The sequence below is a fragment of the Myripristis murdjan genome, chromosome 14 (assembly GCF_902150065.1).
Source record: "Myripristis murdjan chromosome 14, fMyrMur1.1, whole genome shotgun sequence".
Classification (NCBI taxonomy): Eukaryota; Metazoa; Chordata; class Actinopteri; order Holocentriformes; family Holocentridae; genus Myripristis; species Myripristis murdjan.
In genome coordinates, this window is record NC_043993.1 from 1633435 (window position 1) to 1661137 (window position 27703).

At 42.3% G+C, this 27703-nt stretch overlaps 7 protein-coding genes, 2 non-coding genes and 1 pseudogene across 10 annotated transcripts; 5 read left to right on the top strand and 5 right to left on the bottom strand.

The window, feature by feature from the left end:
* Positions 1-388: 388 nt before the first annotated feature.
* trnaq-cug (transfer RNA glutamine (anticodon CUG)) lies at positions 389-460 on the top strand. The gene has a single exon. It is a non-coding gene; the product is annotated as a tRNA-Gln (tRNA).
* A 3098-nt stretch (positions 461-3558) lies between these two features.
* Positions 3559-4503, top strand: LOC115372033 (histone H2A-like; annotated as a pseudogene).
* Positions 4504-5012: 509 nt separating this feature from the next.
* LOC115372036 (histone H2B 1/2-like) lies at positions 5013-5894 on the top strand. Its single transcript, XM_030069733.1, has one exon. It carries the CDS (start codon positions 5025-5027, stop codon positions 5397-5399), a length of 375 nt encoding a protein of 124 aa, XP_029925593.1. The 5' UTR covers positions 5013-5024; the 3' UTR covers positions 5400-5894.
* A 50-nt stretch (positions 5895-5944) lies between these two features.
* LOC115372040 (histone H4) lies at positions 5945-6812 on the bottom strand. Its single transcript, XM_030069739.1, has one exon. It carries the CDS (start codon positions 6742-6744, stop codon positions 6433-6435), a length of 312 nt encoding a protein of 103 aa, XP_029925599.1. The 5' UTR covers positions 6745-6812; the 3' UTR covers positions 5945-6432.
* Positions 6813-7298: 486 nt separating this feature from the next.
* On the bottom strand, positions 7299-8305 carry LOC115372021 (histone H1-like). Its single transcript, XM_030069716.1, has one exon. The coding sequence runs from the start codon at positions 8265-8267 to the stop codon at positions 7641-7643; it is 627 nt and encodes a 208-aa protein (XP_029925576.1). The 5' UTR covers positions 8268-8305; the 3' UTR covers positions 7299-7640.
* Positions 8306-10684: 2379 nt separating this feature from the next.
* Positions 10685-11892, bottom strand: LOC115372024 (histone H3-like). 2 transcript variants are annotated; one of them, XM_030069719.1, is made up of 2 exons: positions 11375-11891; positions 10685-10742 (listed from the first exon to the last, which is right to left on the bottom strand). In XM_030069719.1, exon 1 carries the CDS (start codon positions 11881-11883, stop codon positions 11380-11382), a length of 504 nt encoding a protein of 167 aa, XP_029925579.1. In that variant the 5' UTR covers positions 11884-11891; the 3' UTR covers positions 10685-10742; positions 11375-11379. The 2 variants fall into 2 exon arrangements, with proteins under 2 accessions (XP_029925579.1, XP_029925580.1); XM_030069720.1 differs by having other exon boundaries at positions 10690-10742; positions 11372-11892.
* A 688-nt stretch (positions 11893-12580) lies between these two features.
* On the bottom strand, positions 12581-13126 carry LOC115372035 (histone H2B 1/2-like). Its single transcript, XM_030069731.1, has one exon. It carries the CDS (start codon positions 13045-13047, stop codon positions 12673-12675), a length of 375 nt encoding a protein of 124 aa, XP_029925591.1. The 5' UTR covers positions 13048-13126; the 3' UTR covers positions 12581-12672.
* A 1017-nt stretch (positions 13127-14143) lies between these two features.
* On the bottom strand, positions 14144-14569 carry LOC115372027 (histone H2A). The gene has a single exon (XM_030069724.1). The coding sequence runs from the start codon at positions 14547-14549 to the stop codon at positions 14163-14165; it is 387 nt and encodes a 128-aa protein (XP_029925584.1). The 5' UTR covers positions 14550-14569; the 3' UTR covers positions 14144-14162.
* Positions 14570-16988: 2419 nt separating this feature from the next.
* trnaq-cug (transfer RNA glutamine (anticodon CUG)) lies at positions 16989-17060 on the top strand. Its single transcript has one exon. It is a non-coding gene; the product is annotated as a tRNA-Gln (tRNA).
* A 4285-nt stretch (positions 17061-21345) lies between these two features.
* Positions 21346-21804, top strand: LOC115372026 (histone H2A). The gene has a single exon (XM_030069723.1). The coding sequence runs from the start codon at positions 21374-21376 to the stop codon at positions 21758-21760; it is 387 nt and encodes a 128-aa protein (XP_029925583.1). The 5' UTR covers positions 21346-21373; the 3' UTR covers positions 21761-21804.
* Positions 21805-27703: the final 5899 nt, after the last annotated feature.

The window sequence follows — 27703 nt, forward strand, 5'->3', positions numbered from 1 at the left end:
TGAAGCTCATCCAGAGCCACGAGTGTGCAAAGCAGTAATCAGAGCAAAGGGTGGCTATTTTGAAGAAACTAGAATGTAAAACATGTTTTCAGTTATTTCACCTTTTTTTGTTAAGTACATAACTCCACATGTGTTCATTCATAGTTTTGATTCCTTCAGTGAGAATCTACAATGTAAATAGTCATGAAAATAAAGAAAACGCATTGAATGAGAAGGTGTGTCCAAACTTTTGGCCTGTACTGTAAATAATCTTGATTTTTTTTTTTTTTTGGATAATATAACCTTTAGATTGTCTTAAGCAGACAGAATATCTGTGCGGGTGCGGGTGCGCGCACGCGCGTGTGTGTGACAGAGCAAGTGTTTGTGTGTAGTTAGCTTGTGCGCGTGTTGTTCCATGGTGTAATGGTTAGCACTCTGGACTCTGAATCCAGCGATCCGAGTTCAAGTCTCGGTGCAACCTGGTTTTTCACGACCAGTTCAGTACACACTTTATCATCTGTGTGTGTGTGATTTCTGAAACTGATGTGCGTGTGTGTGTGTGCAGCGGAAGGGGGAGAAATGATACAGAGATGTCTGATTGGACCGAGAACTAAAACAGAAAGGAAAGTACATTCCTCGCGACAGGACAAGTATGTAGAGGTAATTCTGAGCCTAAAAAATCAACACTGCAGAGAGTATTAAAGAAGAGAGAGAGAGCTCATAATGAAGGACAGGAGTCAGCATTAGTCTAGAAACATCAAGGCTTAAGCATTGCTTTGAAGCAAGAGCATAAGCACTTAGGTGATGATTTCCCACTATGATGACGTCAAGGCTCACACAGGTCAAGTAACATTCTGTAAGAAGAACAAACCTGCACTGACCACAACTGCCATGCCTAAAGGCATATCAAGGTCTTACCTAATTAGAATGTATCCAGTCAGCCATCCTTGTGTAGAAAAACAAGATCACTAATCATCGGCCAGAGTCCAAGATCTGCAAACCTAAGGTACATCTGACCCAATTAAAATTGTTGTCTTACCAGAAAGCCTTACACTGGCACATCTACTCTTGTGATCATGTATGATCTCTTTGTTATGAACAGAATCGATGACACGGTGGTTGAGAGGGTATAAAATCAAGTGCACAAACAAAGAAAGTCAGTCGTCTTTTCTTCGTGATACGACTCCCTGTTTGTTTCGTTTGAGATCTCAAATGCAAATAAACTTGTATGCTCGAAACTCTGCCTGATTCAGGTCTTAATTTTTGAAGACTTCAAGACTCTTTTATTGGTGTTTTTGGTACCAAGTATAAGAAGATTTTTACAGCCAATCTGGCCTGATCTGGACAGAAGTTTTTCCACATCAAGTACCATCATTCATAATGACGTCATGAAAACGAGTTGATTTCAATTTGCTCCAGCGTGTGAGCCTGAGAAAACTGGAACATTAAACCATCTCAAATGTTCAGAGTGAAATTTTCACTGCTGTAAATGCTATATATGCTAATAATGCATGTCCCCTTTTATATAAGTTAACTTTTACATTCCAATCTGCCCTCTGATTGGCCCGTTAAAAAAGAGTTCAGGATTGAGAGACATAATTAAATGAATTTGGTAATGTGGGGACTTTAGTTGGCACATGGTTGCAAATTGATCATCTGAGCAGCAGAACATCTTTTATATTGTCAGACTACATCTTATATCTGACTATACTAATAATGAGCACTAGAGATGTGAAATATCAACAGTGGGCTTCATCGACAAGTATGACTGTGATGTGTCAGTGCTGTGGAAGAGCATTGCTGCTGAAAGAGCGCCATCTTCTGTTTATTTCTACAGACTATATATTTTTTTTATGTTTAATGGTGCTATTTATTATACAAAAAAATATTATAAGACATTTATTCTGTTTGATGTTGATGTTAACTTCCATTTATTTCTCTTTTCACAGACCACACTTGTGATATGTCAGGATGCAACTCATCTGAAAGAGCACATCATGAGTTATTTTACCTATCTTCAGGTAATGGAACATCACATCCACATTCTGTAATTATCTATACCATAAAAAAGGAGTTTGAGATTGATACTTCCAATATACTTATACTTCAACACTTGATATTTCAATAACAGATGTTATATCTTGATCTTTCTTCATTTACATTTATTGTAAATATGACACCACACAAACAATGTTTGTTTGTTTTTTGTCACTGAAAAAGTAATATATATATAAAAAAAAAAAAAAAAAACTAAAACAAAAAACTAATTAAAATTCACATTGATTGTAAAACAGCATTGACAACATAAAAAAAAAAATCATTTAAAAATTGTTCACTGATTCACACTGAGTTGGGCTATATGAGTTCACACTGTTCAACACTATATGAGTTCAGGGAGTTGGGCCACAACCTTTACAACTAAAAAAAAAAAAAAAAAAATATTATACACATACTTTTTTCTTTATTTTTCAAAGATGAAACTACTTGTATTGTGTTACTTGTCTTTTCTTTTCGCTATAATTTACAATAAAAACTTTGGAAGACAGACATTCACAATGTTAAGGCCGATTTATACTGGACACTAGAACGCTAAGCAATTCCCTGCCGTATAGTTACAATTATTATTATTTTTTTTATTTTTTTTTGTCACTCCATGCACACACTCAAAGTATCTGTGGCTAAGCAGACCATTTTACTTCCTTTGTAATGATAATATTTTGAGAGGATAATGACGTAATCATGTTCAAAAGGATGTTCTTTTTTACATTTAGGCACATCCACAGACCGGTCACTCTTGATGGTCTCACAGCTGGGTTGAGGTGTCTCCTGCTGGACTGGGCTTGAGCACAACACAGACAGGGCTCTGACTCCGAATAATGATCCTGTAGTGATCTCACCGCTGAGCTCTGAGATGGAGAACAGCCATGGATAGTCTGAGAACTTCCTCTTGCCAAAACTGAGTTTTTTTTTTTTTTTTTTTTTTTTTCTTCCCCTTTCTTCTTTTTAGGGGGTGTAGTCTACCATTTAGGCAATGATTTTGATTGGGTGATTTCACCAGTCCTTTTCTTAGTTTACTTTGTGCTGTACCTGACCGTTTTCCTATTCACACCGTTTGGTCAGTAGGTGACACTTGTATACAGTCTGTGGTCGTCAGTCCACACGCGTCATGCCCTGGTCAGGTGGCTGCAACCAACCAGCCACCAGCTCGCACAGGAGAGAGTGATAAAGAATAATAATAATAAAAAAAAGACAGAAGAATGGCTAAATGTACATTCACAGTAAAGAAACCAGTGTTTATGCATATCAGGACCTTAAGATGATGCTGCTGATTGATGGCCTTATAATCCTATAGAGACTTGTAATATGATGAATAGATTAAGGAAAACACTACATACTAGCGCATAAAATAAAAATAATAAATAAATAATATAGCAATTGAAAAACATTGTCATGAAAAGTAATCATTTTACGGACCATGTATGATTTATTATTATTATTATTATTATTATTATTATTATTGTTGTTGTTGTTATTTTTTGGTTACAACCAATAAATTGGTAGGGATACGTTTTACTTTGAAAATCCACAACAATGCACAGCGGAAGTGTAATGTGATTGGACGATGCCAGTGACTCTCACGCGACCAATAGGGAAACAGCTGGACAGACATAAAGCTGAGGTTGTGAAGCTCTTGGTGTGATTTGTTTGTGAATCAGCTGCTGAATAAAGATCCCACAGAATGTCTGGAAGAGGCAAAACTGGCGGCAAGGCTCGCGCTAAGGCCAAGACTCGCTCTTCTCGTGCTGGGCTCCAGTTTCCGGTGGGTCGTGTCCACAGGCTGCTTCGCAAAGGCAACTACGCCGAGCGTGTGGGTGCCGGTGCCCCGGTCTACCTGGCGGCCGTGCTGGAGTATCTGACGGCTGAGATCCTGGAGTTGGCTGGGAACGCTGCTCGCGACAACAAGAAGACCCGCGCCACCTGCAGCTGGCCGTCCGCAACGACGAGGAGCTCAACAAGCTGCTGGGCGGAGTCACCATCGCTCAGGGCGGCGTGCTGCCCAACATCCAGGCCGTGCTGCTGCCCAAGAAGACCGACAAGCCGGCTAAGGCCAAGTAGACCCAAAGCTCTGCGCACAACACAAAGGCTCTTTTCAGAGCCATACAAATCACTCAAACAGCGAAGGCTCAGTCTACAATTATTTGACATTATGTACTTTATGAATTAACGAAAAGAAATCTGAAACTAGGATGTCATTGACAACGCGCACTTACGTAAACGATGAAGGACGAAATGTTTTGTTCTAAATTTAACATGTTTAACTTAGGTTGTGCTCAGTATGTATTAACGTATATGTTGTAAAGGCCTAACACACTGGGAAGCCTAAAGGGAGCGGCAGTAACGTTGAAATGTTGAAGCGCCAACTTTGAAGGCAGCCAGAGGAGAAAGAGAGCCTAACGCCCGACCCCCTGAATGTGCCGCTGCCTTTCCCCCGTCAAATCATTATTCAAATATCCCGCCTTTTTCTGTAAAACATGTATTGACAATCTGCAGGGTCTTTCCTTAAATAAACATCTCGGAGGCTGGCAGTTCTTAAAATTCCTGCCCCAGCGTGATTAAACACAAAAATGGGGCGCTAACAGATGGGGAAAAGCTCTCCAGTGACTGGCAGCTGCATTCATATGAGGCTGGAGTGAGAGAGGATAGCTCCTTTTGTTAAAAGGCTGCTGCCTGTTACATGCCGTTTTATTCATTTATTTATTTATTGGCGCGGGAGGAGGACAGTCTGTCTGTCTGTCTGTCTGTCTGTGTGTGTGAAATGCTACATGTTTATTCACATGTGGAACGGGAAAGTGAGATGTGAAGAGAAATGGGCAGGCGAAATGCTTTTGCAGGGAACAGTGTGTGGCGCATGCCCAGTGTGGCTGCAAAGCTCGGCCAATCATATGAGGGAAACAGCACAGCTATATTTGCATGAGGTGAAAAGAAAGCAAGAGGCATGCGCACTGCGGTTTCATATGGTTGTTTGACCGCAGCGAGACCGCATCATGCCTGAGCCAGCCAAGTCAGCGCCCAAGAAGGGCTCCAAGAAAGCCGTGAGCAAGACCGCCGGAAAGGGCGGCAAGAAGCGCAGAAAGACCAGGAAGGAGAGCTACGCCATCTACGTGTACAAGGTGCTGAAGCAGGTTCACCCCGACACCGGCATCTCGTCCAAGGCCATGGGCATCATGAACTCTTTCGTCAACGATATTTTTGAGCGTATTGCCGGTGAGGCGTCCCGCCTGGCTCATTACAACAAGCGCTCCACCATCACGTCCAGGGAGATCCAGACCGCCGTCCGCCTGCTGCTGCCCGGGGAGTTAGCCAAGCACGCTGTGTCCGAGGGCACCAAGGCCGTCACCAAGTACACCAGCTCCAAGTGAACAGCTCAGCTTTCTACAAACACAAAGGTCCTTTTCAGGGCCACCCACTTTATCAACAGATCTCCTTTGTTATACGTTTTCTGAAACTGATGTAATATCTTTTATACCTTACTGAAATTTCTTGATACCCTTATTGAAATGTACATGCAGATGGATTAAGGACCAGATCGCCCACAGACTCAGTCCTGATTGTCGGTACTGGAGTCCTACAGGGTAGTGGGCTGAGTTCTGTTCTCTACACACCAATCTGCAGCACAAACCACATCATGAAGTTTGCAAACGAGAACTGATGCTTGACTTCAGGAAGAGAGGAACTTGCTCCTGACCCTAAAGCCTATGTTAAGTTGATGTCATTATTCAAATATCCCGCCTTTTTTAAACAAGCAAACACGTTTCTGTTTTCACGGAGAACTGAGACGAGTTAAACAAATGGTTTCAACTTTTTAATCTTTTTTTTTTTTTACATTTATGTAGTGGCTTCGTCTTCGTCTATGTCCAAGCATATAGTTGACATATGATTCAATAAAACTCTGTAGTCCATGCTCTTTGTTCCAATGGTTTACTGCAAGTTTCATATTTAAGTACAAAGAGCATGATAAACATGGAAAAGTCAAAGGCTAGTATGTGCTCTAGACTCCATACCTTCAGTACCTCAAAAACACATGCGGTACATTTTAACCAATAAGAAGCCAGAGCTGAACATTTTATATCATCTTACTGTCAATCCTAAATAAGCATATTGTAAAGAAACTATAGAGCTGCCCCATTAGGCTTAGTAACTCACATACACATATGGTAAACAAATAAATTTAAGTGAAAGGTGAAAATTGAAGACATACTACACACACACACTCCGTGCTAGAATAACATGTAAAGTAGCTGCCGTGCCCAACTATTTCCTCAAACTTCTTGGTGGTTTAATCAGATAGTTCGATATTGCATGTGATATGTAGAACTAAGGAGAGCAGCTCTGAAAACGGGAGTGGGCGGCTCTTAGAAGAGCCTTTGTGTTGTTGAGCAGTGTCAGTCCAGTTTAGCCTCCGAAGCCGTAGAGAGTGCGGCCCTGCCTCTTGAGCGCGTACACCACGTCCATGGCAGTGACGGTCTTCCTCTTGGCGTGCTCAGTGTAGGTGACGGCGTCGCGGATGACGTTCTCCAGGAAAACCTTGAGCACCCCGCGGGTCTCCTCGTAGATGAGCCCGGAGATACGCTTGACTCCGCCGCGGCGAGCCAGGCGGCGAATGGCGGGCTTGGTGATGCCCTGGATGTTATCACGGAGAACTTTGCGGTGACGCTTGGCGCCTCCTTTCCCGAGCCCCTTACCTCCCTTTCCTCGACCAGACATTTTTCTCTGCTTGATAGATAGCAAAACACAAGAGAATGTGTGAAGCCAGAGCGAACGCTTCTGCTTTTAAGCTCTGTGTGCGGACGTAAGAGAAGGAGGGCGCGCGCTGCGCTGGGCGGTGCTGAGCTCAGCAGCCCCCTCCTCCTCCTCCTCCTCCTCATCATCATCTCTCTCTCTCTCTCTCTCTCTCTTTTTTTTTTTTTTTAAAGGAGCCGTACTTGTAGCAAGTTAGCAGAAGCTACCAGTAATCACGCTTCCGTTTCCATGTGGAGAAAAAGTGTGAAGATAAAATGAAGCCAGAAGGCGATGGAAATGAGCCCTCTTACCATACTAACATAAAAAAATGAAATAAAAAATCTATATTTATAGATATAGATATGCTACATGAGCATGAATTAATTTGAATTGCTGTTTTTACAGTATGAGCATAATTGAGATGGACAGAAAGTGTTTGTTGTGAATTTGAACTGAACTTGCCTACATTTTCCACACGTATGAAGGGCTTTTTTAAAATCCTGGTTTCTATTTCCGGATGCCCTGTTTTTTTTTTTTTTCCATGTTAGCTGGTTGCAGTCCCGATGGCTGAGTTGTTTGGATGCCACGTTAAGTGTGAATACGTGAGGTCAATGTGTGTGTGTGTGTGTGTTTTGTAGTCGAAATGAAGAAGTAAAGATGGTCGTGATGTAGTTTAAGTGTTGAAGCCATGGTGGGGGGAGAGGGGAGGAGAGCAATTTGGTCGTTTGTATTGACTGGAAATGAATGTGTACATGAAATTCCAGTGCACTTTTGATCAACCGTAGTATATTAGGGGTGGTATAAAGATTTGGTCTTTTGGGTGAGCAGTGTGTGGCTCTTAGAAGAGCCTTTATGGTTGTAGTGTGGAAGTATGCTGGACTTTACTTCTTCTTGGGAGCCGCCTTCTTTGCTTTGGGCTTGGCGACCTTCTTGGCGGCAGGCTTCTTGGGTTTGGCGGCGGCCTTCTTGGGCTTGGCGGCTGGCTTCTTGGGCGCCTTCTTGGGGCTCTTGGCGGCTTTCTTGGGCGCCGCTGGCTTCTTGGCCTTCTTGGGCGTCTTCTTTGCGGCGGCGGGCTTCTTTGCCGCGGGCTTCTTAGGCTTTTTGGCCGTGGCGGGTTTCTTGGCGGCGGGTTTCTTGGCGGAAGGCTTTTTGGGCTTCTTGGCCGCGGCGGGCTTCTTCTTGGGCTTGTCGGCCTTGATCTTCTTGTTGAGCTTGAAGGATCCGGAGGCTCCGGTGCCCTTTGTCTGGAGCAGCGTGCCTTTGGTGACGAGCTTCTTGACAGCGATCTTGACGCGAGCCTTGTTCTTGTCCACGTCGTAGCCGCCGGCGGCTAGAGCCTTCTTGACGGCGGCCAGAGAGACGCCGCCGCGCTCCTTGGAGGCGGACACGGCCTTGACGATGAGCTCCCCGACACTGGGGCCGGTCTTCTTGGGCTTGACGCTCTTCTTCTTGGGGGCTTTCGCCGGCGCGGCGGCGGGGGCGGCCGGAGCTGGAGCTACTTCTGCCATTTTCTCGTCTCCTGTCGTCTGGTCAATTCACAGCAGGCGGAGTGTCACTGGACTAATACTGAGCTCAAGCCAAGAGGCGGGACTTATACACGACATGAGAACCGTGTAGACTCATCCAGTCCGCCGCTCTCCTCTGCAGCCGGATTATCGAGTCATTTGTGTTTTCTCCTCTCGCAAAAAAGCCTCAAATACACGTCTGGAAGAAACCCCGAAAGCAACGAGCGGCTGGAGCCGACAGCAGACTCGCGTCTCGTCATATCGAAGTCATGCAGAGCCCTGAAGGTTTCAGCATTTTCTTCTGGGACGCTCCAAACCTCACATATTCACCGCGGAGGGAGGCTCAGCTCGGCCACATTTCCCTCGAAAATGTTTTAAAGTGCATCAGAGGCACAACAAAAGCGCTTTCCCTGACGGCCAACATGTTTCTTCACAGAATAAACGTCAAAACACAAATGTGCTGCCGATCGTTTTGTATGAAACTGAAGCTGTTTCGCTGTCAGCAAACACACTCATGATGGCGGTGGCCCGTGGCGACTGTTCAGCACACCTTCAAGGAGAGATGGTCGCTGCGGCTCACACACACATATTTCTTACTTCACCATGAGTCCTAAAAGAAGAAACTAATACATCTAAACCATCTGCAGACATTCATATGTTACTGCGTTTCTATCATAGGAGGATTATCCTGTAAACTTTATGTAGCCTATGTAGTCAGGGTGTGTTTCTACTGTATTCATAATTCCGAATTTATTTTCGGACAAAAATAAATACAGTCTGTTTTGCAAATACTTTGGCAGTAGCATGCACCTTAACAAACCGCACTTTCTTTTTAAATATCAGTATGATTATCATTGGTAGTAGTAGTAGTAGTTCATTTAAGACATTCACATACTACTACTATGAAGAGTACAACTGCCACTACTATTACTACTACCACTAAGAATTATTGGAAAAAGTACATGTTTGTTTGTGGGAAAACAAAACAAAAAACAAACAAACAAACAAACAAACAAAACATGTATTCTACCATTTTTTTGTGTTTTTTTTTTTTTTTGTGTTTTTTTTTTTTTTTTTTTCTTGGGACCCTTTATTTTTTTAACCACTTGCACCTGTCAGCACCCCAAATAGTTTTGGTGGCTCTGAACCTCACACATTCACCGTGGACGAAGGCTCAACTTGGCCACATTTCTCCCTAAAATGTTGCATCAGAGGCAGGAGAGATAAGTGTGGTTCACATACACACACCCACACATTTGTTGCTTCCCATATGAGTTATTTCATAAGAAGCTCACCTATGTTACTAAATAATATTTAATGTGTTTCCATGAAGAGAGGGTCATGTGTTTACTGGACATTTTCTAATTTACATTGTTAATTAGCTGGTTAAGAACAGACTAGGTGACTGCTCTATGGGCTGTCGGTCAGGACACGGGAGGCAGGTCAGGTTTTCTTTTCCTTTCTTTATTAAACAACCTGGTGCATCCTTGGTAGGTGTGGTCTATAAGCGAATAAAGATACACGTCTCAATAACAACAGAAAATGATAATACAAAATAAGATAATAAAAATATTACTACTCATAATAATGACATCTGTAAAAGGATATAAATGTCATACAGACAGGAAAACAAGGCTATAGGTAAACAGTCAGGCAAAGGAAACAGTGCAGTACACCTCAGAGCCCACAGGCGCAAAGAGGCACGATCACTAAGGTCACAGTGCCCCCTTGTGGCGTCACACGTAATATAAGTTCTACTCAATTAGGCAAGGTATTGCAACTACAAACAATTAAACTGTTATAATGTAGGGTGTATACACGGTAAACATGTAAGATATTACACAGAATAACATATACATATGCTAACAAGGTGAAAAGGTATTAGTCACTTGACCACAACCAACTTAAAGCATTTACACTGCGCCGCCGACGGCATGACGCCATGGTGCGCTCTCAATAATTGAAGTGCGTGCGCAGTCACACAGCATTTCACAAAACAGTCTAACTGCATTCAAACAGATATCGGTTATTATAGAATTCACTAAACAATTACAAATAACTTACGTAGAACGGCAGGGACTCACACCAAAGGAAATATGATGCACAGAATTCAGGGAACATAAACTTATAACTAATAGAAAGTCCGTCCACTCCCGACTGTGTAGGCAACTAACTGTTTACTGCGATTGGTCTACAGTGGTGATGGAGTGCTCCCTGGCCAATAGGGCCAAACTACCAATTAACCATTAAATTAAGTGAAACATAGCCTGTATTATATTCTGAGCACTATTTTGTACATACATTGTGAAGCTACCAAGTTATTTTAAAGGTTTATTTAGTTAGTTAGTGAGTAAGTTATTCATCCATCCATTCATTTGGCCAATGGGAGCGAAAAGTAAATAATTTATAGTGTGTGTGTGTGTGTGTGTGTGTGTGTGTGTGTGTGTGTGTGTGTGTGTGTGTGTGTGTGTGTGTGTCCTGAAGCATCCACACCCTTGTTTTACTGCTTGCTGTCCTAATGAAACATGACAGGTCTTACCATCTTTGGTGGAAAATGCAGCAGAGAAATGGCAATGGTCTGAGATCATTACATACTGAGCTAAAATGAAAGAAATGTTGTAAAATTTTCAAATAAAATCTCTTAAGAAATTGTATTAATTGTACTGCAAGTTTCTTTCCAGTCAGTGAAATTCAAATGGTCCTGGACTAGTCTGTCAGTCTGAGGTGAAAATACTATGCTGTGCAGTCTGGCAGTACAGTACGTGTTTTCTGTCAAGTATAAACTTCCATGTGGTTTGATATCAGAAAGCTATCAAAGACCTGCCACAGCCTATTGTGTAAGGGCAAAGTGCACAGGGAATGGTGTCAATAAGGCTGTCACATGAATTGACATTGTACCGTAACTCCCCTGTCATGTAAATGTCACATTGTGGTCAACATGTAATTGAAGCGTCAGTCCCTGCTTTTCGCGGCAATCCCCACCCATGCAGCTGTTTTATAGCGATAGATTGATGTTACTATCGAGTAGAGGGCTGAATAAAGGGTTAATCCTCTTTAGAAGGGAGTGTGTGGCTCTTAAAAGAGCCGTTGTGTGTCGTCGCGGCGGCGGCTGAGTCTAAGCCCTCTCTCCGCGGATGCGGCGGGCCAGCTGGATGTCTTTGGGCATGATGGTGACCCTCTTGGCGTGGATGGCGCACAGGTTGGTGTCCTCGAAGAGACCGACCAGGTAAGCCTCGCTGGCCTCCTGCAGAGCCATGACGGCCGAGCTCTGGAAGCGCAGGTCGGTCTTGAAGTCCTGGGCGATCTCTCTTACCAGGCGCTGGAAGGGCAGCTTGCGGATGAGCAGCTCGGTGGACTTCTGGTAGCGGCGGATCTCCCTCAGAGCCACGGTGCCGGGCCGGTAGCGGTGAGGCTTCTTGACGCCGCCGGTGGCCGGGGCGCTCTTCCTGGCGGCCTTGGTGGCCAGCTGCTTCCTGGGAGCTTTGCCTCCGGTGGATTTACGAGCGGTCTGCTTAGTTCTAGCCATGGCGAGATAGTTTTCTCTTCCACAAAAACTACAGAAGAAATGCAAGAGTTGGAAGACAAAACTCCAGCTTATATGAGCAGCGCCGACATACATCTGTGAGCTGATTGGTCATCTGCTGACATCACTGTTGATGATTGGACGAGAGAGCCCGCTACTAGTTCCAAATCAGTCCTCCTCCTCCTCCGCCGGGAGGTGTCATGCCTCAAAAAAAAAATCAGCCGTCTGTTCCTGTTGAAGCCTTTACTTCAAAATAAAGCATAAAAAAAATAGACTAGAAACGATTAAAACATACACAACCATTATCTGTCATATTAGTAATAGTTATAATACAAAAATAAAATGGTTGCACGGAATATTGCACAATCCAGTGAATGTTTTCTGTTACACTGCCTGTGAAAGGTATTATTTAAGACTTCATTTCTTTGATGGCTCAGGGATAAAAGCTGGTTTGGTTTGTGCTGTAGGTGCATACGGGGAACAGGACTCGGCACACAACTCTGTGGGATTCCAGTGCTGACAGTCATGACTGAGGAGTGACAACTCGCCATCCTAACAGTCTGTGGGTAATCTGGCAAAAAGTCTTTAATCCATCTGCATGTACACTTCAACTAGACGAAATACGGAATTTCAGTGAGATATCGTCCAAAGAGCATATGCCCTCTGCAAGAATGTGATGCAGAGGGAGAATTTATGTCACAAAATTGGTCAAGTAGTCATTAAAAGAAAAAAAAAAAAAAAAACAACTCATTGTACTCAAAACGGTTTACTTATGTACATACTATTAATCTTCCTTTACTTTCAAAAAATACTGAACATGAAGGAGCTCTGCTGATAAAGTGGGTGGCCCTGAAAAGGACCTTTGTTTGTGGAAAACTGTGCTGCTCACTTGGAGCTGGTGTACTTGGTGACGGCCTTGGTGCCCTCAGACACGGCGTGCTTGGCTAGCTCCCCGGGCAGCAGCAAGCGGACGGCGGTCTGGATCTCCCTGGAAGTGATGGTGGAGCGCTTGTTGTAATGAGCCAGGCGGGACGCCTCACCTGCAATACGCTCAAAAATGTCGTTGACGAAAGAGTTCATGATGCCCATGGCCTTGGACGAGATGCCGGTGTCGGGGTGGACCTGCTTCAGCACCTTGTACACATAGATAGCGTAGCTCTCCTTCCTGGTCTTTCTGCGCTTCTTACCGCCCTTGCCGGCGGTCTTGCTCACGGCTTTCTTGGAGCCCTTCTTGGGCGCTGACTTGGCTGGCTCAGGCATGATGCGGTCTCGCTGTGGTCAAACAACCATATGAAACCACAAAGCGCGTGCCTCTCTTTTGTGCTCACCCCATGCAAATAAAGCTGTGCTGTTTCCCTCATATGATTGGCCGAGCTTTGCAGCCACACCGGGCATGCGCCACATACTGTTCTCTGCAAAAGCATGTCGCCTGTCCATTTCTCTTCACATTTCCCGTTCCACATGTGAATAAACATGTAGCATTTCACACAGACAGATAGACCGTGAAATTCTTACTTTTACTGTCGTCTTCCCATGCCAATAAATAAATACATGAATAAAACGGCATGTAACAGGCGGCAGACATTTAAGAAAAGGAGCCATCTTCTCTCACTCCAGCCTCATTTGAATGCAGCTGCCATTCACTGAAGAGCTTTTTCCCATGTTAGCTCCCATTTTTGAATTATTCCAGCAGGTCTAAGGGGGTTCTCGCTCAGGTGGATAAATCGACCTGGAATATTCCCGTGCTATTCCTGCTGTAAATGCAATACACACATATGCACGGCCTTAAAATATTCTCGCATTTTTCCTCTCGTAGCTATCGAATATAGACTGTGTTTAATCACGCTGCGGCAGGAATTTTAAGAACTGCCACAGCCTCCGAAATATATATTTAAGGAAAGACCCTGCATATTGTTGATACATAGTTTAGAGAAAAGGGCGGGATATTTGAATAATGACTTGGCGGGGGAAAGGCAGCAACAGTCAGGGGGTCGGGCGTTAGGCTTTCTTTATCCTCTGGCTACTGTGAAAGTTGGCGCTAACATTTCAGAGTTACAGGCGTTCCCTTAAGGCTTCTCAGTGTCAGGCCTTTTTAATCTACAACATGCGTCAATACATACTGAGCACAATCTAAATTCAACATGTTGAAGTTACACATCCAGTCCTTCATTTACATAAGAGCGCATTATGAAAACTGGCCTTTGTTCCTAGAAACACTATTTGCTAGTATGAGGTTTTTTTTTTTTACGTCAGGCACATAGTTCCAAAACGTTGCAGCTAATTCATTCAGCACATATTTTGCAGTGTCAGGCTTCACTGTTTGAGTTGTGTGAGTGGCTCTGAAAAGAGCCTTTGTTGTGCGCACAGCTTTGGGTCTACTTGGCTTTGGCCGGCTTGTCGGTCTTCTTGGGCAGCAGCACGGCCTGGATGTTGGGCAGCACGCCGCCCTGAGCGATGGTGACTCCGCCCAGCAGCTTGTTGAGCTCCTCGTCGTTGCGGACGGCCAACTGCAAATGACGCGGGATGATGCGGGTCTTCTTGTTGTCGCGAGCGGCGTTCCCGGCCAACTCCAGGATCTCAGCCGTCAGATACTCCAGCACGGCCGCCAGGTAGACCGGGGCACCGGCACCCACACGCTCGGCGTAGTTGCCTTTGCGCAGCAGCCGGTGGACACGACCCACTGGAAACTGGAGCCCCGCACGAGACGAGCGAGTCTTGGCCTTTGCGCGAGCCTTGCCGCCAGTTTTGCCTCTTCCAGACATTCTGCTTGTTCTTTATTCAGCAGCTGATTTACAAAACAAATCACACCAAGAGCTTCACAACCTCAGCTTTATGTCTGTCCAGCTGTTTTCCTATTGGTCGCGTGATCGTCACTGGCATCGTCCAATCACATCACACTCTCGCTTTTCATTGTTGTGGATTTTCAAAGTAAAACGTCTCCCTACCAATTTATTGGTTATAACCAAACAAAAAAGTCATACATGGTCCGTAAAGTGATTACTTTTTTATGACAGTCCCTGCGTTCCAATACTCATACTACCATACTATTTAGTAAGAAAAAAAAAGAATTACCATGCATATTTCATACTAAACTACATACTTTGTAAGGGCAGCTGCAGTACATACTACAAGTATAAATATGCGATTTGGAACGCAGGGAGTGTTTTTCAGTTGATATATTTATATTTTTTGATTTAATGTGCTAGTCTGTAGTGTTTTCCTTAGCCCTCTGATGCATGAATTATGAAAGCCTGAGTCAAGATTTTTTTCTTGTGTGTTTTTACTCTTCTTAGGGCATGAACATTTTTGTGAGTCTCCATACTTCTTTAAGGACGCAGGACTGGTATTACCATGTCATTATGCTAGTATTAATATGTGTTCAGCAACAAGAACTGACAGTCTCTGCATAAACCTCGATGGAGGGGAGCAGCAGAGAGTAGCTGATACGCAATTCCACCATAGAAACCATTGCATTTGGGAGAAAATGTCTTTCAGCTGTCCACTGTAGTGACCACTATGCGCCAAAGGGTTAATCTATTCATATAACAAATCTCTATAGGATTACAGTATAAGGCCACCAATCAGCAGCATCATCTTAAGGTCCTGATATGTGTAACCTGTGTGTGATGTTTTCTGCATAAATGAAGCTCTCAGAATGTTGGTAACAGCAGATTTATTCCACGCCTGAGTTTGACAAAGGAAAATACAGGCAACGGATCAGCTCTTGTGGACACACAGCTCATGCGCAGTCTGAAAATGCGGCATACGTGACTGTCAGCTAGCAACCCTACAGCGACTAATTTCACTGGCAACAAAACACATAAAAACGAGTGGTTAACTTAACAAAAAGATGGCAACTTAATCCAAAGATAATTAATATAAAACCAAACAAAGTCAGTTTAACTTTTAGGTCCTTCTGAAGCTAATTAACATTATTTTTGTCCACAGACATTCACAGACATGTTACCTCAGACAAATCCTCCGGCGCATTGAGGATTACCCATAATTCTTCGTTACAACTCTCGTCATAGGTGCCCATTTAGGACAGCAGGTGGCGTAGTCTTCACATTTTTTTTTTTTTTTTTTTTTAGCAGAATTTACCCTAAACCTATCTAACTGTGTTACATAGCGTATGCATAAACACCGGTTTCTTTATTTTGAATGTACATTTAGCCATTCTTTTGTCTTTTTTATTCTTTATCATTCTCTCTTGTGCGAACTGGGGCCTATTTCACCAAACCTAGATTAGACTTCAAACCTGGATTTAGCAGCTATCCTGGCTTAATCTAGCCAGGATTAGGGATTGATGGGTTTCATGAAAGGTGGATTATCTTGCGAGATTAACCTGGCCAGTGAGCCTGGCTATAATTAGCCTGAACTCGGTTTCATGAAAGTAATCCCACTTTTGGAAACTTAAACTAAGCCTTAGCCTGCTCCATACCAGGCTAGAAGTCAAGCTTAAATTAATGTGTTGACATTCGTGTATTAAGTGCTCTCAATCGTATATACTCTTATTTTGAAATTGAAATATTTGAAATTCGAAATTTGAAGGAAATGCTTGTTACTAATTTGTCCATTTAATTGGCATTTCAATAAATGACACCTGTGCTGCTGTGCTACTGCTACAGGTGGTGATAATTGAGTTGAAGGAGAACTAGTGTGAACGTCTCCTTATTTCTCCCAACTTTTTATTCCTCCGTCGCTCTTTATTTTATGTGAAATGATGACTAGCCTACTGCTACACACGCAGAACGCTGCGCATTGAACTCTGCCAACACCCGGGATAAGTGAATGAGCTGAGTTCAACAAATCCAAAACAAATCCATCCCAACCGTTCACAAAAATAGGATTACCACTCTTGTGCAACGGGCCCCTGGCTTCATCCTCATGTGCAAATCGAGCTAAATCAAAGCAGAAGTAGCCTAATATTCATACAGATGACTTTACGCTGTCATGTTGTCTCAAATACTAGCTACTAATGTTTTATGCTGTCATTCAACTTTTTTGTCTGTTTTTTTTTTTTTTTTTTTTTAAAGTGCTCTATAAATAAACTTGATTTTTTTTTTTTTTTTTTTGGATTATATAGCCTCTAGGTTGTCTCAAGCAGACAGACAGAATTTCTGTGTGTGTGTGTGTGTGCGCGCGCGTGTGCACACGCGTGACAGAGAGAATATTTATATGTATGAAGGTTTTGTGTTTGTGGTTCCATGGTGTAATGGTTAGCACTCTGGACTCTGAATCCAGCAATCTGAGTTCAAATCTCGGTGGAACCTGTTTTTCCACGACCAGTCTGACACACGCACACTTTATCATCTGTCTGTGTGTGTGTGTGTCTTCTGAAACTGATGTACGTTTGTGTGCGCAGTGGAAGGGGGAGAAACGATACAGTGAAGAGGTGTCTGATTGGACAGAGAACCAGGGGCACCGCCAGGGATTTTGGGCCCCATGAAAAGAAATCTTATTGGGCCCTTATATAGCTGGCCAATAGGCAAACCTTTTTATTTCAGGCTTTTCGAGGGCCCCCTCCCCCATTCTGGCCCTGGGTAATCAGTCCCGTTTTTTCCCCCCACTACGACACCCCTGCAGAGAACTAAAACAAAAAGGAAAGTACATTCCTCGCCACAGCACAAGTATCATCTTTCATAATGACTTCATGAAAACAAATTGATTTCAGCTTGCTCCAGCATGTGAGCCTGAGAAAACTGAAACATTACACCCAGGGGTGCCACCAGGGATCTTGGGCCCCATGAAAAGAAATCTTATTGGGCCCTTGTATAGCCAACCTTTTTATTTCAGGCCTTTCGAGGGCCCCCTCCCCCATTGTGGCCCTGGGTAATCAGTCCCGCTTTTCCCCCCACTACGACGCCCCTGATTACACCATCTCAAATGTCCACAGTGAAACTTTGACTGCTGTAAATGCTATTTATGCTAATAATGCCTGTCCCCGTTTATATAAGTTAACTTTTACATTCCAATCTGCCCTCTGATTGGCCCATTACAAAAGAGTTCAGGATTGAGAGACATAATTAAATTAATTTGGTAATGTGGGGACTTTAGTTGGCACATGGCTGCAAATTGATCATCTGAGCAGCAGAACATCTTTTATATTGTCAGACTACATCTTATATCTGACTATACTAATAATGAGCACTAGAGATGTGAAATATCAACAGTGGGTTTCACTGACTGTAGTATTAGGGGCTACTCACATTAGCCCATTCGTGCTATGACCAAGCGCGTTTGACCCCAAAATCCGGATTATTTGACTAGTGTTTGGGCTTTGGGTAATGTGAGTGCAGGCCAGTAGGGGACTGGGGAGAGGGGGCATTTTTGCTTCAGCACGATACGGAGCAACTGGGCCTAATGTGAGTCGGCCCTCAGACTGGTATGACTGTGATGGTGTCAGCGCTGTGGAAGAGCATTGCTGCTGAAAGAGCGCCATCTTTTGGACAATTCAAACAACTATATATTATGCAGACTATAAATTTTTGATGTTTAATGGTGCTTTTTATTTTAAGAAATATTATAAGACATTTATTCTAATTGATGTTGATGTTAACTTCTATTTATTTCTCTTTACACAGACCACACTCATCTGAAAGAGCACATCATGAGTTATTTTATCTATCTTCAGGTAATGGAACATCACATTCACATTCTGTAATTATCTATACCATAAAAAAGGGGTTTGAGGTTGATACTTCCATACTTATCCTTCAACACTTGATATTTCAATAACCTTTAAATAACAGATGTTATATCTTGATCTTTCTTTTCTTTCTTCATTTACATTTATTGTAAGTATGACACCATACAAATATTTTTGTTTTCTTTTTGTCACTAAAAAGTAAAAATAAATAAATAAATAAATAACAAATAAATAAATACATAAATAAAAAAAAAGAAAAAAAAAAAAATTAACAATTGCATTGAATGTAAAACAAAATTTAGCTACACCATTGCCAATAAATAAATAAATAAATAAAAGGTCTGGAGTTCATTCCAAGTGTTTGCATTTGCATTTGGTTGCTGTTTATCAGAACCCTCAACATGTGATCCAAAGAGGTGTCTATGCAGGTGAAGGAGGCCATCGTTAGGCTAAAATAATAATAATAATAATAATAATAATAATAATAATAATAATTATTATTATTATTATTATTATTATTATTATTGTTGTTGTTGTTGTTGTTGTTGTTGTTATTATTATTATTATTATTATTATTAAATAATAATAATAAATCTATCAGACAGATGGCAACAGTTTTAGGAGTAGCCTAATCAATGGTTTGGTATATCCTGAAAAAGAAGGAATGCACTGGTGAGCTCAGCAACACCAAAAGGCTTTGAAGACCACAGAAGACATCTAAAGTGGATGACCAGAGAATTATTTCACTGGTGAAGAAAAACCCATTCACAGCGTCTAGGGGAGTCAAAAACACTCTTGAGGAGGTAGACATATCATTGTCCAAATGTACAGTCAAGAGACATTTCTGAGAAAATAAATACAGAGGGTATACAGCAAGGTGCAAACCACTGGTGTCACTTAAGAACAGGAAGACCAGATTACACTTTGCCAAAAACATCTATAAAAGCCTGCCTGATTCTGGAAAAAGGTTCTTTGGACAGATGAAATGAAGATTAACTTGTACCAGAATGATAGGAAGAGAAAAGTGTGGAGAATGAAAGGAACAGCTCATGACCCAAAGCAGAGCACATCATCTGTCCAGCATGGTGGAGGCAGTGTTATGGCATGAGCATGTATGGCTGCCAATGGAGCTCGGTCATTAGTGTTTATTGATGATGTGACTGCTGATGGAAGTAGCAGGATGAATTCTGATGTTTATAGGAATATACTGTCTGCTCAGATTCAGCCACAAAACTAATAGGACGGAGCTTCACAGTGCAGATGGACAATGACCCAAAACACACTGCGAAAGCAACCCAAGAGTTACTGAAAGCAAAGAAGAAGAATATTCTTCAATGGTCAAGTCAGTCCCCAGACCTCAACCCAGCTGAGCTGCTTTTCACCTGCTGAAGACCAAACTGAAGGCCAAAAGGCCCAAAAACCAGCAGCAGCTGAAGCAGCTGCAGTAAAGGTTTCAGAGCATCTCAAGGGAGGACACTCAGAATTTGGCGATGTTGTCCACAGGCTCCAGACTTCAGGCAGGCATAGACTGCAATGAATTTTCCTCCAAATACTGAATATAATCAGTATGATTTTAGTTATGTATTGTAGCGTCCCACCAGATGATGGAAGGAGGACGACAGTTTACCAGCAATGTCCTTTATTGCTAAACTCCAGTTACTGTAGGCTGTAACCACGCCAGCACCAGATTTGCTTGTCTGCTCTCCCTCTCTAGGTCCCACTCTGACCCTGGGGCACGTGCACACACACAGACACACACACAGACACACACACACACACACACACACAGTCTCCCTGACCTTCTCACCCCTGTCCCGCCCCCTCTCCCCTCTCAGCCATTCAGATGCCTAGTCCAACTCTCAAGGTGCATTCAGGTAATGTAACAGGTAGGAACTTACAGAACATCTGCACCTAACAGCACCCAACATCAATATAACAGCAGGTTTGCTACAGTATGTTATGTGTAGTTTGTCCAATGACTTTTGAGCCAGTGAAAAAGGGGTGAAGGTGTATAAAGCTGGCTGTAATTCCTAAAAGGTTGATGCCATATTTTGTATTTTTTTTTCCTTTATTCTTTTTAGAGGGTGTAGTCTACCATTTAGGCAATGATTTTGATTGGGTGATTTCACCATTCCTTTTCTTAGTTTACTTTGCTTTGTGCTGTACAGTCTGTGGTCGTCAGTCCACACGCGTCATGCCCTGGTCAGGTGGCTGCAACTAACCAGCCACCAGCTCGCACAGGAGAGAATGGGTAGGTAGGTAGGTAGGTAGATACTTTATTCATCCCGCAGGAAATTCACATTTTCTTCAGCAGTATCCACAGATTACAGATTAAGTAAATAAAAAAATAGAAATAAAGAATAAGATCTAAGTATAACAGAATAAGATCTGAGTACAACAGAATAACCTAAGTACAACCCAGTGTGCAAAAAGCAATGTGCAAAAAAAAAAAAAAAAAAAAAAAAACAGAAAAAAACCCCAGAAAAAAACCGTGTGCATGGGTGTATAAAATGTGCATAGAGGTAGGTCAATGTGCAAATTTAGAAGAAATATACAGTATATAAATGATAAATAGCAGTAAGCAATATAAACACTAATGAATGATAAAGAATAAAAAAAGACAGAAGAATGGCTAAATGTACATTCACAATAAAGAAACCAGTGTTTATGCATATCAGGACTTTAAGATGATGCTGCTGATTGACGGCCTTATAATCCTGTCTTGACTTGTAATATGAATAAGTTTAGGAAATGGTATGAAGATGTTTTACTTTGAAAATCCCCAACAATGCACAGCGGAAGTGTAATGTGATTGGACGATGCTGGTGACGATCACGCGACCAATAGGGAAACAGCTGGACAGACATAAAGCTGAGGTTGTGAAGCTCTTTGTGTGATTTGTTTTGTGAATCAGCAGCTGAATAAAGAACAAGCAGAATGTCTGGAAGAGGCAAAACTGGCGGCAAGGCTCGCGCAAAGGCCAAGACTCGCTCTTCTCGTGCTGGGCTCCAGTTTCCGGTGGGTCGTGTCCATAGGCTGCTGCGCAAAGGCAACTACGCCGAGCGTGTGGGTGCCGGTGCCCCGGTGTATCTGGCGGCCGTGCTGGAGTACCTGACGGCTGAGATCCTGGAGTTGGCTGGCAACGCCGCTCGCGACAACAAAAAGACCCGCATCATCCCGCGTCATTTGCAGCTGGCCGTCCGCAACGACGAGGAGCTCAACAAGCTGCTGGGCGGAGTCACCATCGCTCAGGGCGGCGTGCTGCCCAACATCCAGGCCGTGCTGCTGCCCAAGAAGACCGACAAGCCGGCCAAGGCCAAGTAGATCCAAAGCTCTGCGCACAACACAAAGGCTCTTTTCAGAGCCACTCACACCACTTAAACAGTGAAGCCTGAGACTGCAAAATATTTAATTATGTGCTTTGAATAACTACAGTTTTAAACTTTTGGGTGGACTTACATTTACTATATTTAAATGTATATTTAAATATTAAAAAATTTGCCCAATAATAACGAGAAGCTATTATTTTTAGACTCAAAAGACGGCACAGTTTAAAGAACCAGTAAATGATTAAGTAGCCTACTTAATTTATGCTGTAACTTCAACATGTTGAATTTAGATGCTCAGTATGGATTGACTCATTGTAGATTAAAAAAAAAAAGGCCTTACATACTGGGAAGCCTAAAGGCAGTGACTTTGAAATGTTGAAGCGCCAACTTTCACAGCAGCCAGAGGAGAAAGAAAGTAACGCCCGACCCCCTGACTGTGACACAGCCTTTCCCCCGCTATTCAAATACCCCGCCTTTTTTCAAACAAGCCAAACATGATGGTCCATCTGTTAGTGTCCAGCCGTGAAGAGATGGGGGGAAAAACTCTTCAGGGACTGGCAGCTGTATTCAAATGAGGCTGGAGTGAGAGAGGATGGCTCCTTTTGTTAAACACCTGCTGCCTTTTACATGCCGTTTTATTCATTTATTTATTTTTTTTGGTGTGGAAAGAGAACAGTAAAAGTAAGAATTTCACGCTCTGTCTGTGTGAAATGCTACATGTGGTCAGATTCAGGATTGGCAATGGCAACACTGGGCTGTGTTATAAATAATAAAATAGATGGCAAGGTAGTGCAATGTACGTTTGCTAGAAGCAGGAAACAAGTCAGGGGAGTTGTGACAGGGATCCCAATAAGGGTATCTAATGATGATGTGAAAGAAAATGCAAATGCAAAAGTGAGTGAGGTCAAACGTCTGAAAGCAAATAGAAATGGGATTAAAAGTGATAGTCTATCGGTCCTTATCACTTTTGATGAAGTAAAACTCCCAGAAAAGATATTTATTGGGTATATTTGCTATGATGTGAGACCATATGTTCCCCCACCCTTAAGATGCTCTAAGTGTCAGAGATTTGGGCATGTAGCGGCGGTTTGCAAGGGAAAGCAAAGATGCGGCAGGTGTGGAGGAGACCATGAATATGGCAGATGTGATGAGGGGGCAAAGCTGAAATGCTGCAATTGTGGAGGGCAACATAGCTCAGCATACCGTGGATGCGAGGTTAGCAAAAAAGCAGCAGAGGTGCAGAGAATCAGGGTTTCCCAGGGAATGAGCTATGCAGAAGCAGCAAAAGTGGTGGAAGGAAGGAAAGGAAGCATACAGGTATCAAAACAAAATGACACTACAGACAAAGATGCAGGAAATTAACCATCTCAGGCATGGACTGGATCATCTTAATAGTCTTGATATTACTGCATCGGAATGCAAGAAGTTTAATTGCGAATGGTCAAGAGTTTAAGAAATATATTGATAATTTGAGAGAGAGGGCAAATGTAATTTGTATTCAGGAGACATGGCTGAAACCACAGTTGGATTTTGTTATAAAGGTATATACTGCAGTTAGAAGACATCGGGAATCTGGTAAGAGGAAGGGGTTGCAACATTCATAAAGAATGGAATGAGATATAAAATTATACAAGTAAACACAGATCATGAAGCAATTGTGAGTAGGGTATGGACAGACAAAGGTTATGTAGATATAGTTAATTATTATTATCCATGTGAGAAATTAAGTCTAGATATATTAAATAATGTTGGGGGATCAGTGCAAGATAGTGTAATATGGTGTGGGGATTTCAACTCACATAACTCGTTATGGGGAAGCAATAGCACAGATGCAAATGGTGTAGAGGAATTTTTAGAGGATCACGGTCTGGTGTCTCTTAACCTTTCTGTGAACATTCTCTCCATGATTTTACACAGATGTGACGTTAATGCAATAGGTCTATAGCTAGATGGATCTGAGGGGTCCTTTCCTGCTTTTTGCACTGGTATTATTATTGCTTGTCTCCACACTGAGGGAAGTTGGCCATACTCCCAAACCCTATTAAACAGCCTCAACACTATGGTTAGTGCCTCCTCTGTTAGATGTTCCAACATTTTATAGCATACACCATCTTTCCCAGGGGTAGTTTGCCGAACGTTAATTATTGTTCTCCTCAGCTCAAACATACTAAAAGGCAGGTCTAACTGATCTCCAGTCAGCTCCATTTTCTCCAATATGTTGGGGTTCCTTAGTAAGGTTCTGTTTCTATTCTGCCTGGCGGCCTCTGTGAGATCAGATATCTGATAGCTGTACCTCACTACCAACACTGTGGCAATATTGCCTCCAAAATTTGCATTTCTGAGTTCTTATTGTTCTCCTTACTATTGCCTGGGCCCTTTTATACTGCATCAGAGCATCCTAAGAATTAAATTTTTTGAGTTGCCTAAACGCTTTTTGCTTTGTCACAGTCACTATTCCACCAGGGTACGTTCTTGGTGCGTCCAACTCCTGTACTTTGTGGGACTGCTTCCTCAGCAGATTGAATTATTTCATTAACTAGGTCCTCATTAAATATGTTAACATCCACCTGGTTTTTCTCTTTGAGTTTTTTTTTTTTTTTTTAAACCTGTTTGCACTGATCTCTTGGAAACCTAATGAGCCTTTCCCAATTTCCATCTAGGAATTTGCTTTTCCTTTTCAAAGCTTATCTTTATGCCTACTATAGTCCTCACAGGATAGTGATTGCTACCCACTGTTGTATTATCTGACACGTTCCATGTGCTTAGCCCTGCTATTGCACTGGTTCCAAACGTCAGGTCAATTGCTGATTCTGTATTTTGTCTGCTATATTGTGTTCCTTTCTCTATATTAAATTAAAATCGCTGGGGATTGGTGGAAGGGCGTATAACTCGGTGTTGGATTTTTTAATCAATAGAAAAATACAAGTAAGAGTTGGGGCAGAATACTCCAGTATATATGAGGCAGAGAATGGTACTCCACAAGGAAGTGTGTGTAGTACATTGCTATTCGATATAATGATTAATGACATACACTACTCACAAAAAGTTAGGAATATTTGGCTTTTGGGTGAAATTTATGGAAAATATAAAAAGTTCACGCTACAGTGATATTATATCATGAAAGTAGGGCATTTAAGTAGAAGCATACACTGGTGATTTCCTCATCTCAAACAATTTCTTGAAACAAAAGCCAACAACAGTGGTGGATATACCACAACAAAAAATGTCAATGTCTCAATAACTTGTCATGTGCCCTTGAGCATCAATTACAGCTTGACAACAACGTCTCATGCTGTTCACTCCATCTGAGGTACCCCAGTCTCCAGCAGCCGTTCCCTAATGATACGACCTCAATGAGCTGGAGCATCAAACACCTGATGTGAATTTTGCCGTTAAACTCCTTGTTAGAGAACAGCAACTTGTGCAAAAAAGTACTGAAACACTGAACAGTTGGACATGTGCATTCAAAAGTTTACAGAAGGTCACATTAAGTTCACCTGTAAAGGTTATAATGCATTTTAGGTTCTTCCTGAAATTTCACCTGAAAGCCGAATATCCCTAACTTTTTGTGAGTAGTGTATTTAATAAGGTAGAACGAAATGTAGGGAAATCTTTGTATGCAGATGACGGGGATCTGTAGGCAAAAGGCCACAATGTAGTTCATGTGGGTAAGAAAATGCAAGATGCAATACCTGAGGTGGAGGAGTGGGCAAATAAGTGGGAGTTTAGATTGTCGGTGGCAAAAACACAAGTGATTTGCTTTTCAAGGCGACATAAAGTTACACCAATCTCATTAAAACTTTATGTACAGCATCTTGAACAGGTTAAAGTCATCAAATTTCTTGGGGTCTGGTTTCATGAGAAACTTACATAGAGCACTCACATAGGTAAAGTTATAAGTAAGAGTAAAAAAGGTCTTGAATGTAACGCAGTGTTTGGCAGGACAGGAGTGGGGAGCAAGTAGATCATCTCTACAAAATATATACTGGGCACTCATGAGATCAGTATTTGATTATGGGTGTATAGTTTATATGTCAGCAGCAGAATCAAATCTTAAGAAGCTGGATGTTTTGCAACCTCAGGCCCTTAGAATCTGCAGCGGGGCATTTAAAACATCTCCAGTGACAGCAATGCAGGTGGAAATGGGAGAGTTGCCTCTGCAAATTCGGAGAGTTAAACTAATGTTGGCATGCTGGGTCAATCTCCAGGGGCATTGTCATGAACATCCAGCCAAGAAGATATTAGCAGATTGCTGGGAACACAATGAAACAAATTTCTGGAGTTTTGGTTGGATTGGTGACGTGAAGGCACGAAATGTAGGATTAACAGGGTATATATGCAGGAATCTTGAAGTTAATTTTAATACCTTTTCAAGACTTTTTCAAGACCTTCTCAATATTTTTTAATACCTCACCGCCACTTCAAGCTGTAACCATTTACATCAGTAATATTTTTAACTTAACAGTTTTAGTTTGTGATAAAGACTATAGACCACTATGATACAACAAAATTCAAATAGGCTGGGATAGTAAATCAAAGCAAAGTTTATTAAAAAAAACAAAACAAAAAAAAAACATTGCTCCACTCTCAACAACAATCACGATGACGGCGATGACATGTGCCTCAGCTCATCTGATTTTGTTTCCAGCAGCTTCTCAGTTTGGACCAGTTCATTTTGTTTTTCCTTAAATCTTCTTCTCAGGGTGTTGGACTTTGTGATTAGTTGTGCCATTAATGTCCCAGATTTGCCCTCTGCCTGCTCAGCGAACTCATCAGCATCTGTTTGGGGGGAGCTGCACACCTCTGTCAGAACTGTTCTTTTCTTTTTCAGGTCTTCTATCTCCTCTTGCACTGCTTTTCTTTTGAGGTTCTGTGTGGCGCTCTGTTTCTTCTTCCGTTCATCTTCCAGGTAACTCCTGTACCTTGACCTTGCAGAGGCTACCGAAGCCATGAGCTCCTTTGTGAGAGGTACCTTCAAAACACCCCCACAGACACTGATCTTGTCACATATCAGCCTCAAAGCTTCCATCGAGTTTTCAAGGATGTTGCATATTTCAACTTCCTTGTTGATGGAGAACCCTCTTTCCACCGTGGCTTGTCCGTGGGACAGAAGTAGAAGGCTCTGAGAAAACTTGGATAGCTCTGGGTAAGACTTGCTGAGGGCTGAATGCAGGAAGACATCAAGTCGCTCCTTCAGTGGCTGGAAGGAGAGGAATCTCTCGTCTCTCGCCTCAAGAGAGAGAAAGCTCTGGAACTGTTGTACATCACCTGGAATAAAAGGAATTTAAACAAACAAACAAAAAAAAAAATTACAAATAGGTTAAATATAATTCCAGTCATTTTATTCATCTTTCTTTGGACAAATACACAGCACAGCATCTGTACACATAAAAAGGTAAGCAGTGTATTGTAGATATCTTCTGTGTTGAAAAAAGCTTAGACACTTTCACACTAACAAAAGAATGCATTAGCCTACAGTAACTTCTACTCTCCATATGTTTTACCAGCAGAGACGCCTCCTGCCAGCATTGTTCGTACTACAATCTTCATCTTTGTGAGGCATCCCTCTGCCTCTCTGTACATGCTTCTGGGGTCCAGACATCCAATGGCCCTGACCACTGGAATTTTCAGGAGGCTTTTCTCCTGCACTTTCTGAACAATCTTAACCAGGCCCTGCATGCACTCTTTCCTGAAGGTGAGAACTGAAAGCTCACCTCCCCTGCTTCCTTGCTTGCTCTGAAGTGCCTGACAAATAAGCAGCATATACTATTAACATATAATGTAAATGATGAACAAGGTAAGCTTAATAGTCTAAAAAAAAAGTTTATCCATGGAAGTAATGATTAATAATAATAATAATGATAATACAAACAGCAGAATAGAATGTAAAAATTTTACTAGTTGCATTGCTGTATGGAGAGCAAAAATCCATACATAC

Excerpts from the sequence above, each read along its gene's own strand:
- LOC115372036 (XM_030069733.1), top strand. The coding sequence starts at position 5,025 with ATGCCTGAGCCAGCCAAGTCAGCGCCCAAGAAGGGCTCCAAGAAAGCC.
- LOC115372040 (XM_030069739.1), bottom strand. The coding sequence starts at position 6,744 with ATGTCTGGTCGAGGAAAGGGAGGTAAGGGGCTCGGGAAAGGAGGCGCC.
- LOC115372021 (XM_030069716.1), bottom strand. The coding sequence starts at position 8,267 with ATGGCAGAAGTAGCTCCAGCTCCGGCCGCCCCCGCCGCCGCGCCGGCG.
- LOC115372024 (XM_030069719.1), bottom strand. The coding sequence starts at position 11,883 with ATGTATGTCGGCGCTGCTCATATAAGCTGGAGTTTTGTCTTCCAACTC.
- LOC115372035 (XM_030069731.1), bottom strand. The coding sequence starts at position 13,047 with ATGCCTGAGCCAGCCAAGTCAGCGCCCAAGAAGGGCTCCAAGAAAGCC.
- LOC115372027 (XM_030069724.1), bottom strand. The coding sequence starts at position 14,549 with ATGTCTGGAAGAGGCAAAACTGGCGGCAAGGCTCGCGCAAAGGCCAAG.
- LOC115372026 (XM_030069723.1), top strand. The coding sequence starts at position 21,374 with ATGTCTGGAAGAGGCAAAACTGGCGGCAAGGCTCGCGCAAAGGCCAAG.